Source organism: Rhinichthys klamathensis, unplaced genomic scaffold (assembly GCF_029890125.1).
Source record: "Rhinichthys klamathensis goyatoka isolate OS25496 unplaced genomic scaffold, OSU_Roscu_1.1 h1tg000141l_1, whole genome shotgun sequence".
Taxonomy (NCBI): domain Eukaryota; kingdom Metazoa; phylum Chordata; class Actinopteri; order Cypriniformes; family Leuciscidae; genus Rhinichthys; species Rhinichthys klamathensis.
The window spans coordinates 293,418-307,239 of NW_026606676.1; the positions used below are offsets into that span (position 1 = coordinate 293,418).

The 13,822-nt window shown below is 42.8% G+C and overlaps 2 protein-coding genes and 4 non-coding genes across 6 annotated transcripts; all 6 read left to right on the forward strand.

Moving 5' to 3' along the window:
- The first annotated feature begins 296 nt into the window (after positions 1 to 296).
- On the forward strand, positions 297 to 378 carry trnas-uga (transfer RNA serine (anticodon UGA)). Its single transcript has one exon. It is a non-coding gene; the product is annotated as a tRNA-Ser (tRNA).
- A 568-nt stretch (positions 379 to 946) lies between these two features.
- Positions 947 to 1,019, forward strand: trnak-uuu (transfer RNA lysine (anticodon UUU)). The gene has a single exon. It is a non-coding gene; the product is annotated as a tRNA-Lys (tRNA).
- A 487-nt stretch (positions 1,020 to 1,506) lies between these two features.
- trnas-uga (transfer RNA serine (anticodon UGA)) lies at positions 1,507 to 1,588 on the forward strand. The gene has a single exon. It is a non-coding gene; the product is annotated as a tRNA-Ser (tRNA).
- A 3,163-nt stretch (positions 1,589 to 4,751) lies between these two features.
- LOC130090023 (uncharacterized) lies at positions 4,752 to 9,212 on the forward strand. The gene is made up of 6 exons (XM_056257688.1): positions 4,752 to 5,231; positions 5,777 to 6,261; positions 6,449 to 6,776; positions 6,896 to 7,700; positions 7,828 to 8,037; positions 8,125 to 9,212. Exons 1-6 carry the CDS (start codon positions 4,752 to 4,754, stop codon positions 9,210 to 9,212), a joined length of 3,396 nt encoding a protein of 1,131 aa, XP_056113663.1.
- A 91-nt stretch (positions 9,213 to 9,303) lies between these two features.
- LOC130090024 (uncharacterized) lies at positions 9,304 to 10,561 on the forward strand. The gene is made up of 2 exons (XM_056257690.1): positions 9,304 to 9,409; positions 9,545 to 10,561. Exons 1-2 carry the CDS (start codon positions 9,332 to 9,334, stop codon positions 10,559 to 10,561), a joined length of 1,095 nt encoding a protein of 364 aa, XP_056113665.1. The 5' UTR covers positions 9,304 to 9,331.
- A 1,582-nt stretch (positions 10,562 to 12,143) lies between these two features.
- trnas-uga (transfer RNA serine (anticodon UGA)) lies at positions 12,144 to 12,225 on the forward strand. The gene has a single exon. It is a non-coding gene; the product is annotated as a tRNA-Ser (tRNA).
- Positions 12,226 to 13,822: the final 1,597 nt, after the last annotated feature.

Below are 13,822 nucleotides of genomic sequence, written 5' to 3' on the forward strand. Positions count from 1 at the left end.
GCTGTCGACTATGCATGTTCAGTCACTTCTAAGCGGTCGTGTGCAGGCCTGAGTGAGTGGATTGCTTTCTCTGTTAAGTTGTTTAGTACTTTGTGTTGTGCCCGCAGCATCCCCAGTCCAAATCCGGATCACGACACTCTTTTCGTGTAGGTGAAGACGTCGTTGAACTCCTTTTTGCCATCACAGTATTTTAGCCGAGTGCATCCTCTGCTGCTCGCATTTGCATTGATGGTTGGCCCCAGTGTCCTCTGTTGCTCACATCCAGAAAAAAAATAGCATGTGACCCACAGGCAGGAGTAGTCGTGGCCGAGAGGTTAAGGCGATGGACTTGAAATCCATTGGGGTCTCCCCGCGCAGGTTCGAACCCTGCCGACTACGTTGATCCTTGTCACTTTGTCTGATTGTGACATCCAGAAGCTGTGTACAATCTGGATTTTTCTCTTACTTCATATGCAGCACTTAAAATGGGCAACCCACATCTCTTTTCAAGCTTGAAATGAGCACCGTTTCAAAAGGCTCAGATCATCTGTGATTTTGGCCATTCTATTCAGGCAATCGGAGCAATGGCTTTGGCATCCCCGATAACTCCAAGGCCTTCACAGTGTGCAGCTCAAGAGTTGCTGCATTCTATTTTGTGGAGAATCTTGCATATTAGTGTTTTGAAATGTCGGATTTGCTCTCTCTTAGCATAGTGAAACAGAAACCTACTCATTGTGTACCAATTACTTGTTTGTCCAAACCACCTTAGAGTTAGCAACCGGCCATGAAAAAAAGAACACTCTTTCAATGTCAGTGTTCCTAGCTTGCCAGGAGCAGCCCATCTCTCTTGCCCCTTTACAAATTGTGGTCTTCATCATTTGATGCCACAAATTTTAAGCTGACAAAGCAGGAACACTTTATGGAGAAAGTGCTGTTAAATCCCCGAGGTGCCTGTTCCTTGGTAAGAGCCCGGATAGCTCAGTCGGTAGAGCATCAGACTTTTAATCTGAGGGTCCAGGGTTCAAGTCCCTGTTCGGGCGAAGGTCTGTCACTTTGTTGCAGACCTCCCCTAATCACTTGCTGTCCTCTTACCAGCCTTTGAGGAAGGTGGGCTTCCTCTTCAAGAAAAGATGTGGCGATGTGTTATTTCCCAGCATTTGGTGTTGTTTTGCCTTCTGTTGCTGTCTCAGCAAGCAGTGGTGGGGGACTTTAGAGAAACGAGCTGAAGCTTGCTGTCGACTATGTATGTTCAGTCACTTCTAAGCGGTCGTGTGCAGGCCTGAGTGAGTGGATTGCTTTCTCTGTTAAGTTGTTTAGTACTTTGTGTTGTGCCCGCAGCATCCCCAGTCCAAATCCGGATCACGACACTCTTTTCGTGTAGGTGAAGACGTCGTTGAACTCCTTTTTGCCATCACAGTATTTTAGCCGAGTGCATCCTCTGCTGCTCGCATTTGCATTGATGGTTGGCCCCAGTGTCCTCTGTTGCTCACATCCAGAAAAAAAATAGCATGTGACCCACAGGCAGGAGTAGTCGTGGCCGAGAGGTTAAGGCGATGGACTTGAAATCCATTGGGGTCTCCCCGCGCAGGTTCGAACCCTGCCGACTACGTTGATCCTTGTCACTTTGTCTGGTTGCGACAGGAATTGTGACATCCAGAAGCTATGTACAATCTGGATTTTTCTCTTACTTCATATGCAGCACTTAAAATGGGCAACCCACATCTCTTTTCAAGCTTGAAATGAGCACCGTTTCAAAAGGCTCAGATCATCTGTGATTTTGGCCATTCTATTCAGGCAATCGGAGCAATGGCTTTGGCATCCCCGATAACTCCAAGGCCTTCACAGTGTGCAGCTCAAGAGTTGCTGCATTCTATTTTGTGGAGAATCTTGCATATTAGTGTTTTGAAATGTCGGATTTGCTCTCTCTTAGCATAGTGAAACAGAAACCTACTCATTGTGTACCAATTACTTGTTTGTCCAAACCACCTTAGAGTTAGCAACCGGCCATGAAAAAAAGAACACTCTTTCAATGTCAGTGTTCCTAGCTTGCCAGGAGCAGCCCATCTCTCTTGCCCCTTTACAAATTGTGGTCTTCATCATTTGATGCCACACATTTTAAGCTGACAAAGCAGGAACACTTTATGGAGAAAGTGCTGTTAAATCCCCGAGGTGCCTGTTCCTTGGTAAGAGCCCGGATGGCGGTACCTGACAGCCGTTCGTCTGTTTCACACAGCCAATCAAGCGCGAGCAACTCCATTTTGTTGAGCGAATTGGCGTTCTCGGACTTCATCTTTGTCAGAGTTCCTCGGCCAGTCACGCATCGTATCTTCATCTTTGCTTGGCGAATGGCGTTATCGGGATTCATCTTTCTCGACCAATCACGCTTCGGATCTCCATCTTTGCTGAGCGAATGGCGTTCTCTGGCTTCATCTTTGAGAGGATTCTTTGGCCAATCATGCGTCGGATCTTCATCTTTCAGGCGCCGTGGAGAGACGTCTTCTTTTTATATTCTCAGGTGTACCCGCGCCGAAGTACTGCAGCCGTTCATACATCGAATGTCAACAAGTAAGATAAACTACATTAACAACAATATACTAATACAATATACTAATACATATTTCATTTTTTATTCTCGTATTTTATTTTATGTGATCCATTAAGGTGTTTATTGTTATGATTTATCGCGATCTTGATCTGCTGGCAACCTGCAGCATTTCTTATGTTAATGTTTTGATGAACTATGTTACATTAACATCAGCTACATATTTCATATAACTTTTTCTCGTATGTTATGCTGCATTAAGGGACTTTTTTAATGTTATGATCTATAGGTTCAGCACTTTTCATATTACACAATTTTTTGATAAACTACATTCTACTACATTAACAACAACATATTTTAATTTGCATTTTAAAATGTAATTTATGATGCATAAAGTTCTTTAGTGTCATTATCAATCTTGATGTAGTATATTGCAGCACTTCTCATGTTATTGTCTCCAATGATGAACTACATAAACAACAATAATACATTCGGGGATTTTTAGCTTTCAGTGTCCTTTAAGGTGTGTTTAAAAATGTCATTATCAATCATGATTCTGGTGTGTTATTGTTTAGTGTTTAATTATAGTAGTACTGTATCAAATACAGTAATAAGTAGTCAAGTGTTAGTAATACGTAAATGTAATTTATGTTTTAGCTAAAAAGACTAAACATGTTTCAAATGTTACAGAGATGTCTAAAAAGTCACACAAGGCCATGGGGGACGATGAGTGGATGTCCCGTCTGCGGCGGTTTGCCAGCACAGGGGTTTGGCCCTCGGAAGCTGGCAACAGACCTGCCCCTCGCCAGAAGAAATGGTTTGACCTCTTTCAGAGGGTATGTACTGACAAAAGTTAATGAAAGAAACATGCTAAAACTGATTTAACATAACTTAGAGGTCTTTATTTGTACAGATAGATAAATGTCCAATGCAGGTCCCTCGCCAGGCAACACTTTTTGGTGGACCACAGAAATGTCTTTGTGGATTCCATCAGGCTAAGGTATGCATTTCAGACTTTCAGGTTATCATCTCTTACATCTTACTTCACTGTAGGACCACACGATCATATTTGTGACTCAAATGCCTTCAAAGTTCACTTCTGTGAGATGCAGCAATAGTCTTTGAAATGTAGCTTTTTATTTATAAAGTTTGATAAAGTGATACTGCTGTTTACACCTTTTACTGTGGATAACAATGTTGGCTATATCTAGTCCCATAGCTCCTCCAGCAATTAAATAGGAAGAGATACTTTTTTTTAAATCAGAGATAACTTTTGAAAGGCTTTGGTTTTTGCTCATTTATTCAAAAAAATATTTTGTATAAAGCTGTTAAATCTTACCTCAAACAAAGTTGATGTGTCAGCAGTCCATTAACATTACCTATATCAATAATATTTATGTTATGTTATTTATATATATATATATATATTTTTTTTGCAGCTTAGAATTAGACAGTCAATTACAATTTCAGCTCTAATTTGCAGTTAGGCTAGATTAATTAGTGTATAATTGTAAATAAATAAAATATATATAATCTGAAAATTATTAATTTGTGCCCACTGTGTCTATTTCTCCAAATATCAAAATAGACTTATCCACAGATTACGAAGCACAGGTTTTATTCAGGTTTTATACACAGCTTCTCCTTGCTGCTCTCAGACTCTTGCTGGTGTACAGAGATGGATTGTCCTGATTAAATGTATAAATGTCTGTGAATGTTAGATTTTGGCATGCCTTTGCTTAATTAGATCTGTAAAATGTACCATGAATGATAAATGAATAAAACCTGTTTTCCTCATTCTTAATTGTTCTTTTACCAGGCCACAAGTGCTCCGCCTGCATCCACTCCTACCGCTGTCCCAACCTCTACCTCTACCTCAGCCCCGACCTTTACACGGCCTACACTTAACTTATCAATGGTAACACATTATTTTAATATGTGAGTAGATTACCTCCTCCACAAGCAATGATCTCCGGATTTTCCCAATGCCTTTTACTGGTAGGCTGGAAGATTATTTGTGTATTCTTCAATAGGGAATTCATATCTTCAAATTTCCAATGCATGTATGATATTACTTGAATGTCAATCTGTTCAATAATCTCCCTCTTTTAGTTTACAAAGCCACGATTTGGAGGATCCATTAGTTCAGCAGCCAAACCCAACCTAAATGTTCAAAGGCGGATTCAGGTAATTTAAAAAGACCTTAATATGTTTCATCACCATCATTATTATGTTTGTTGATAATGTACAATATGTATCTTTACAGCCTGGTAGTCCAAGTCCGCCTCCTTCAACGATTCAACCGGCAGCCAGTGCTTCTCCTGTTGCCAGACCTCCTTTTGCAGCCAGACCTCCTTTTGCAGCCAGACCTCCTTCAACCAGTCCGTCTCCTGCAGCCAGACCTCCTTTTGCAGCCAGACCTCCTTTTGCAGCCAGACCTCCTTCTGCAGTCAGACCTCCTTCAACCAGTCCGTCTCCTGCAGCCAGACCTCCTTCTGCAGTCAGACCTCCTTCAACCAGTCCGTCTCCTGCAGCCAGACCTCCTTCAACCAGTCCGTCTCCTGCAGCCAGACCTCCTTATGCAGCCAGACCTCCTTCTGCAGCCAGACCTCCTTCAACCAGTCCGTCTCCTGAAGCCAGATCTCCTTCAACCAGTCCGTCCCCTGAAGCTAGACCTCCTTCTGCAGCTAGTCCGACTCTTACATCCTTGGTGAGTGCCCATCATTTTTTGTGGCATCTCTTATTTCCTGTGTGTGAAGTACATGTACATGTGGCTTATTCTAAAAATTGGGGGGTACATTACAAAAATTGCTGTTGGTTTCAGTTTATATATTTGTCTTAACATATCTGCAAGTTACCAAGCATAATCATTAAACACCATCTTGATATTACAAGGAATTTTTCCCTGGTGAATTTGTCAACCGTTACATACAAATTGAATGTTAAACTTCAAGTAAAACATGTATCCGAGTTTTAATTTTTTCCATTCAGCCGTGTATACAGTGATTTAAAAAAAAAAAATTTGAGAACCAGTTTTTTTGCAGATATCCATGTGATATTCACAGCACAGTCACTAAGGACAGGAACTTATTTTTTTTATAATAAATATACCTTAAAGATAATTTTGTTAGAAAAAAATATAGGCTAATTATCATAAATGGACATGAAATGTCCCCTAATGCCCCCTTGTAGAATTACTTGAGAGAAACAATGTTTTAATATTACATCTCTAATCTTTCATTGCTTTTGAATTAGGAGGAGCATGTTGCCCCGTCTATGCCCGGACCTGCTCCTGCATCCGAGCCAGATCAATTTTGGCTGCCCACTAAAATGAGGCAGACAATCCCCTCACAGGATCAGAGGTGGATTGCTTCTGCGATCTTTCACTCTGGCAGACTTCGGACAGACTTGAAGCTCTGGTATGAGCCACCCGTCCCTTCCCTCATCTACCACCAGGCTCCATCTCCAGATCGCTTTTTTAATCACAGGCTTCTGGTATGGATGCCCTACCACTTGTGGAAGTTCAGACTGTTCTGTCCTGCATGTGGGAAGCAACTGACTGGCTATGGCCTCCACAAGAGAGCACGGAAGGTCCTGGACATCGACAGGTACTACCTTATGGTAACAGAGACTCTCAGGTGTACTGTGTGTTGCCTGAATTACCTGTCTACCAGTCAGACTGTCCTGGACCAGCTCGACGTGCCCCATAGAAGACTGTTCCGTCTGATTTTGACACAGAAGTGAGTTACAATCTACACGCCTTGTACAGAATTTTGTAATGTGTTTATAATAAAGACATTCATATTTCAAAATTAATCATTTATTTTCTGAAGCAGAAATGTATAATATAAAGTAAATGCAAAATATAAGTCTTTTTTATTTTGCATAAAATAAATTACATAAGCAAATCTTCTCTTTTACACAAAGGTATGCTTGTGACATTCGTGTCATACGCATGCTGAGGGAACGGACGCTGGGCAACAGTCCCACAAGACTTGTCAAACAGCTGAGGGAGAACCATGGGGAGGAGTGGCTTGACCGCTTGGCGCACTATATGGAGGAGTGTGCTGGATTTATCAACCGCCCCAGCCTCTTACCTGTCATGTGCCAAAAGCCTCCAGAGCCCATTGATGTCCCTACTAGCAAGTGGCTGCTGTCAGTTTATGGGAGGGACATTATCAGTCGCATAGACCACATCAAGGCAAGCATAACCTCCACGTTTGGGACCATTTTGAAAATGGACTCAACAAAACAGGTAATTGTTTGACATTATTACTGTGTGTTTTATTACTGTATTACATGTTTTAACTGTTGTGAAGTTTGAAAATGATTTGTGTTATGCTTTATTAATATTTTTAATTTGGTTGATTTTAGATCACAAAGAAGTTGGCAGGCACAGCCAGGGGAACAGCACAGTGGGTGACTTCTGTTGGCAATGAGACAGGACAAATTCTTATTAGTGTCTTGACTGCTCAGGAAGGTCCAGCACTGGACACCATGGTCTCCGGACTGATAAACAGGTACAGCCAGGCGGCCGTGGCTCCACCACTGCTGCTGTACGTGGACTGTGGCTGCTGCATAGAGAAGGGGCAGAGCAAGCTACAGGCCAGATTTGGAGGATGGCCTGACCTCAATATCAGGCTGGACATCTGGCACTTCATGCGTCGACTGGCAGTGGGGTGCACCACTGATGCTCATCCTCTCTACCCAGTCTTCATGTCACGTCTCTCTGCGTGCATTTTTGAATGGGACCCAGATGATGTGGCTTTGTTGCGGCGGGCAAAGAGAGAGCAACTGCAGGAGGAAGGTGTGCCTGTCATCACAGATACCCTTGTGGACCGACGCATCACCAAAAAAGAGCTGGCGCTCTATTGCCGTCGGAGGACTCGTGGGGTGGAGTCCACAACCCGCTACCTTGACAGGCTTCTGCAGGAACTGAAGGGGGATAAGGGGAGAGATATGATGGGGGTTCCTTTGCTGGACACAGTGAGGATAGAGCACATCTGGCGTGTTCAGATGAGGCATGTTAAGTGCATCCAGGATCCACCAGGTGTGTTTCTCTACACTGTGACGGGCACCACCACCACCAAGGGAGAATTAGTTCTCACGAAGTACAGATGTGCTAGGGGCTCGACCTCCCTTGAGTCTTTCCACTGCCACTTAAACAGGTTCATTCCAGGTTTGTGGCAGATTGTGTTTGCAGTAAAGTACATTTTCAACACAATAGAACATGTAATATCACTTTATATTTTCTGAAGGAACTCATTATCCCAGTTTCATAATTTTCATTGTTCACTTCTTTACAGGAACCAGTGCTAACACACTGAATTTTCAGTTGTATCTCCTGGAAGGCCTGAACAGGTGGAACCAAGACCGGGCAGTAGCATCAATTTCCACAAAATCCTCCCCTCTTCTCACCTACGCAGGGCAGGTGGTGCAAAGCATCAACACCAACAGTCTAAATGTTTTTGGAGAGAAGCTTGTGCCCACCTTCCAACCTCCTGCACAGTACACCGGTAAGACTCTCACAGTACATTTTACAGCACATGGTTCTTTGCTAATGATAGGGCTATATGTTTAACACACTGCATTTTGTTTTTTAGGGGAGCTAATTGGAGTGGACTATTTACTTAGTCAGACAGGGCAGCCACTTCAGTCAATGGATGCTGACAATGAGCAGACAGACCAGCTGCTGGAGGAAGTAAATGTAGATGAGCAGGATGAAGGGTTTGAGGAGGACATCAATGAGGACCCTACACTGAGTTTCCTCGAAGATGAAGCTAACTATAACCCACCTACAATTCAGCCTGTTCATCCCTCATCCCAGTCTGCTGCTGCCTCATCCCAGTCTGCTGCTCCTTCATCTCAGACTGCTGCTGCCTCATCCCTGTCTGCTGCTCCTTCATCCCAGTCTGCTGCTGCCTCATCCCAGTCTGCCTTCTCCCAGTCTGCTGCTCCTTCATCCCTGTTTGCTGCTGCCTCATCCCAGTCTGCCTTCTCCCAGTCTGCTGCTCCCTCATCCCTGTTTGCTGCTGCCTCATCCCAGTCTGCCTTCTCCCAGTCTGCTGCTCCTTCATCCCAGTCTGCTGCTTCCTCATCACTGTCGGCTGCTGCCTCATCCCAGTCTGCCTTCTCCCAGTCTGCTGCTCCCTCATCCCTGTTTGATGCTGCCTCATCCCAGTCTGCCTTCTCCCAGTCTGCTGCTCCTTCATCCCAGTCTGCTGGTGCCTCATCACTGTCGGCTGCTGCCTCATCCCAGTCTGCCTTCTCCCAGTCTGCTGCTCCCTCATCCCTGTCGGCTGCTGCCTCATCCCAGTATGCCTTCTCCCAGTCTGCTGCTCCCTCATCCCTGTCGGCTGCTGCCTCATCCCAGTATGCCTTCTCCCAGTCTGCTGCTCCCTCATCCCTGTCGGCTGCTGCCTCATCCCAGTATGCCTTCTCCCAGTCTGCTGCTCCCTCATCCCTGTCGGCTGCTGCCTCATCCCAGTATGCCTTCTCCCAGTCTGCTGCTCCCTCATCCCTGTCGGCTGCTGCCTCATCCCAGTATGCCTTCTCCCAGCCAGCTGCTGCCGTCTTCTCCTCTCAGCCAACTACATCCATAGTCCAGTATGCACCAGGTTCCCCCACTCAGGTGCCTGAAGAGCTTTTGGTATGTAAATTTCACAATAGGAACTTGCCACGAGCAAATTAATTTGTTATTCAACAAACTGATTAATATTACCATTAAGATGTAATTTCACTAATCTCTTTATTTCTTTACCATTTAAAATGATACTGTTTTAGGCTGTGGATGACCAAAACATTCCAGGAATGGACCGGGTGGACAGACTGGCTGAGTATTTGGTAGAGCTGAGGACAAGCACAGGGTTAACACTGAGCAGGCAGCAGGTATGCAAACATTTTGAATGCATTTTGAACACAGAACACAATGTGACTGTAAAAACAGTGTTACTGAACTATCTGTGCGAAATTACCAGTTTCCTTTTAACTCATCTATGCCTCTATACTTCTGTCCTTCTACAGGTTGATGACATTGTGTGCTTGTGGCAGAGCCTGCTTCAATATGATAAGCAGCGAGTGAAGTTTGCTGCCAGACACCAGGACAGGCTGACAACAGGGAGGTTCAGGTCTCCAAAAAAGAAGGCTGTTTTCACCCCTGGAGTGGACAGCCTGAAACGGAGTGTTTTGGCATCTACAGCTTCACCTGCCCAATGGCCAGACTGCTGTCGTCTCGTGGAGGCCATTTTCATCAGGCTCTGTTGCATCCATCGAAGTCCGAGGAAGAAAGAGAAGGTGACGCTGAGTCGCTGGTCTCTCGTTTTACAAGATTACCGAAAGATCCGGCAGCTGATCCTGTCTAATGGTGCCATCATGCAGGACACTACTCTCCAGCTGGTGGAGGTGAATCAGACCACTCTGGTTCAGTGGCACAACGGCAGGGTTAAGAAGCAAGATCAGAATCTTCTGCTTCAGGGGATCGATCTGCCTGACCCTCTTGGTGTTGCTGCTGAGGCTCTCCCACCTGCCTGTGTCCGTGCTGTTGCTCCTCCCCAGGTCCAGGGAGAGCAACATATTTACAAACTGCCACAAACCACAGCTGGGCAAGCTAGATTAAAAAGGCGCATCACTAGCTATACAACTGAGGCAGTCGTACCCAAGCTGACAACCCTGAGGCCAATAATTCCTCGGCCTGTTGGCAACCTTCAACCAGAACCTGTCCTTCCCAGCCCCAGCCCGACTGTCCCTCTTGCCTCCCACACTACCCCTACCTTCACACTGTTTGTTGTCCCCCAAAGCCCTCTTCCTATAGCCCCAGCCACTCCCAGTTTTGTCCTTCCACCTCCTGCCACGGTCAGTCAATCTCAACCCACCGTCCCTCGTCCATACCACAGAAAGGTTGAGGCAAATACCTGCAGGAAGTGTGGGCAGTTTAGGACTGCAGCGACCGGGCACAGCCAGTTTAGAGGGACTATCTACTGCCCTGTCACAGAGACTCTTACAAAAGAACAGTGGCTTGAAAAAGTAAAAAAAAAGAAATAGTTAATAGTTATTTATATATATATATATATATATATATATATATATATATATATATATACTCACCACTATGTATATAGTTTTATAAAGTTTCTATCTTTGTGTGTTTATTACTATTATATTTGTTATTTATTATTAGGTTGGGGGTTCGACCCCACTCAGGGACTTTTATTTTAATTATTTGATATGTTTTTATATATATTTTTTAAATACTCGTAGTGTTTCTATTTTTGTGTTTACTACTGTTATTATGTATCTATTATTGTTATTATTATCATTATTAGGTGGGTGGTTCTTTTTGTCATTTTATATATATATACTCTTTATTAATATGTGCATAGTTTAATGTTATATTTTATTGTTAAAAAATAAAAACATTTTATTGTTCATAAAAGAGTTTCTCGTTGTTCAGTAATCATTCAGTGAGCCTGAGTCAAAACATTGTTTTTAATTATTATTATTATTATAGGCCTATATATCTCATATGTATAGCACATTTCAAGGAACTCCATATTCATATGGGTAAATAATAAATAAAAGCATGTATGATACAAACACTTTTTTAATAAAATAAGTGTTAAGGCATGAAAGCATATGCAATGTATAAATATAGATGTTCATACATTAAGAAAAGAATGCTTACATTTTATGCAGTTTCCATTGAAATATCAGTATCAAATCACAAAGAAATTAACCTTGGTGACAAATTATTTATTTTCCTTCACAATCAGCATTCTTTGTAGACTATTGGATGATTTAAACCTTGTCCCAGGTGGGACTCGAACCGGCGTCATTCACGTCAGTGATTTGCCCCGTAAAATACATCAAAAAGAGAATATTTTATTATATGAATGCCAATCTACCAAAAATTACAAAGAAGTGTGAAAGGTGGGTTTACTTTTTCCCTTTCCTCTAATTTTTTCTTAAATTTTTCTCATTTTTCCTTCTCTTTTCCCTCTTTTTCCTTCTTCCCCTTCTTTTTCCTTCTCCCCTTCCTCAAATAGACTATTGTTCCCCAGCTTTGGCTGAGTCGGTAGAGCATCAGACTTTTAATCTGAGGGTCCAGGGTTCAAGTCCCTGTTCGGGCGAAGGTCTGTCACTTTGTTGCAGACCTCCCCTAATCACTTGCTGTCCTCTTACCAGCCTTTGAGGAAGGTGGGCTTCCTCTTCAAGAAAAGATGTGGCGATGTGTTATTTCCCAGCATTTGGTGTTGTTTTGCCTTCTGTAATGCTTGGTTGCTGTCTCAGCAAGCAGTGGTGGGGGACTTTAGAGAAACGAGCTGAAGCTTGCTGTCGACTATGTATGTTCAGTCACTTCTAAGCGGTCGTGTGCAAGCCTGAGTGAGTGGATTGCTTTCTCTGTTAAGTTGTTTAGTACTTTGTGTTGTGCCCGCAGCATCCCCAGTCCAAATCCGGATCACGACACTCTTTTCGTGTAGGTGAAGACGTCGTTGAACTCCTTTTTGCCATCACAGTATTTTAGCCGAGTGCATCCTCTGCTGCTCGCATTTGCATTGATGGTTGGCCCCAGTGTCCTCTGTTGCTCACATCCAGAAAAAAAATAGCATGTGACCCACAGGCAGGAGTAGTCGTGGCCGAGAGGTTAAGGCGATGGACTTGAAATCCATTGGGGTCTCCCCGCGCAGGTTCGAACGCTGCCGACTACGTTGATCCTTGTCACTTTGTCTGGTTGTGACAGGAATTGTGACGTCCAGAAGCTGTGTACAATCTGGATTTTTCTCTTACTTCATATGCAGCACTTAAAATGGGCAACCCACATCTCTTTTCAAGCTTGAAATGAGCACCGTTTCAAAAGGCTCAGATCATCTGTGATTTTGGCCATTCTATTCAGGCAATCGGAGCAATGGCTTTGGCATCCCCGATAACTCCAAGGCCTTCACAGTGTGCAGCTCAAGAGTTGCTGCATTCTATTTTGTGGAGAATCTTGCATTTTAGTGTTTTGAAATGTCGGATTTGCTCTCTCTTAGCATAGTGAAACAGAAACCTACTCATTGTGTACCAATTACTTGTTTGTCCAAACCACCTTAGAGTTAGCAACCGGCCATGAAAAAAAGAACACTCTTTCAATGTCAGTGTTCCTAGCTTGCCAGGAGCAGCCCATCTCTCTTGCCCCTTTACAAATTGTGGTCTTCATCATTTGATGCCACACATTTTAAGCTGACAAAGCAGGAACACTTTATGGAGAAAGTGCTGTTAAATCCCCGAGGTGCCTGTTCCTTGGTAAGAGGCCGTTCATACATCGAATGTCAACAAGTAAGATAAACTACATTAACAACAATATACTAATACAATATACTAATACATATTTCATTTTTTATTCTCGTATTTTATTTTATGTGATCCATTAAGGTGTTTATTGTTATGATTTATCGCGATCTTGATCTGCTGGCAACCTGCAGCATTTCTTATGTTAATGTTTTGATGAACTATGTTACATTAACATCAGCTACATATTTCATATAACTTTTTCTCGTATGTTATGCTGCATTAAGGGACTTTTTTAATGTTATGATCTATAGGTTCAGCACTTTTCATATTACACAATTTTTTGATAAACTACATTCTACTACATTAACAACAACATATTTTAATTTGCATTTTAAAATGTAATTTATGATGCATAAAGTTCTTTAGTGTCATTATCAATCTTGATGTAGTATATTGCAGCACTTCTCATGTTATTGTCTCCAATGATGAACTACATAAACAACAATAATACATTCGGGGATTTTTAGCTTTCAGTGTCCTTTAAGGTGTGTTTAAAAATGTCATTATCAATCATGATTCTGGTGTGTTATTGTTTAGTGTTTAATTATAGTAGTACTGTATCAAATACAGTAATAAGTAGTCAAGTGTTAGTAATACGTAAATGTAATTTATGTTTTAGCTAAAAAGACTAAACATGTTTCAAATGTTACAGAGATGTCTAAAAAGTCACACAAGGCCATGGGGGACGATGAGTGGATGTCCCGTCTGCGGCGGTTTGCCAGCACAGGGGTTTGGCCCTCGGAAGCTGGCAACAGACCTGCCCCTCGCCAGAAGAAATGGTTTGACCTCTTTCAGAGGGTATGTACTGACAAAAGTTAATGAAAGAAACATGCTAAAACTGATTTAACATAACTTAGAGGTCTTTATTTGTACAGATAGATAAATGTCCAATGCAGGTCCCTCGCCAGGCAACACTTTTTGGTGGACCACAGAAATGTCTTTGTGGATTCCATCAGGCTAAGGTATGCATTTCAG

What these genes read in the sequence shown, in the direction of transcription:
- LOC130090024 (XM_056257690.1), top strand. Translation starts at nt 9,332, where the DNA reads ATGGACCGGGTGGACAGACTGGCTGAGTATTTGGTAGAGCTGAGGACA. An exon ending in TAACACTGAGCAGGCAGCAG is followed by an intron (nt 9,410 to 9,544) that starts GTATGCAAACAT and finishes GTCCTTCTACAG; the next exon opens with GTTGATGACATTGTGTGCTT.
- LOC130090023 (XM_056257688.1), top strand. Translation starts at nt 4,752, where the DNA reads ATGTTTGTTGATAATGTACAATATGTATCTTTACAGCCTGGTAGTCCA. An exon ending in GTCCGACTCTTACATCCTTG is followed by an intron (nt 5,232 to 5,776) that starts GTGAGTGCCCAT and finishes CTTTTGAATTAG; the next exon opens with GAGGAGCATGTTGCCCCGTC. An exon ending in CTTAAACAGGTTCATTCCAG is followed by an intron (nt 7,701 to 7,827) that starts GTTTGTGGCAGA and finishes ACTTCTTTACAG; the next exon opens with GAACCAGTGCTAACACACTG.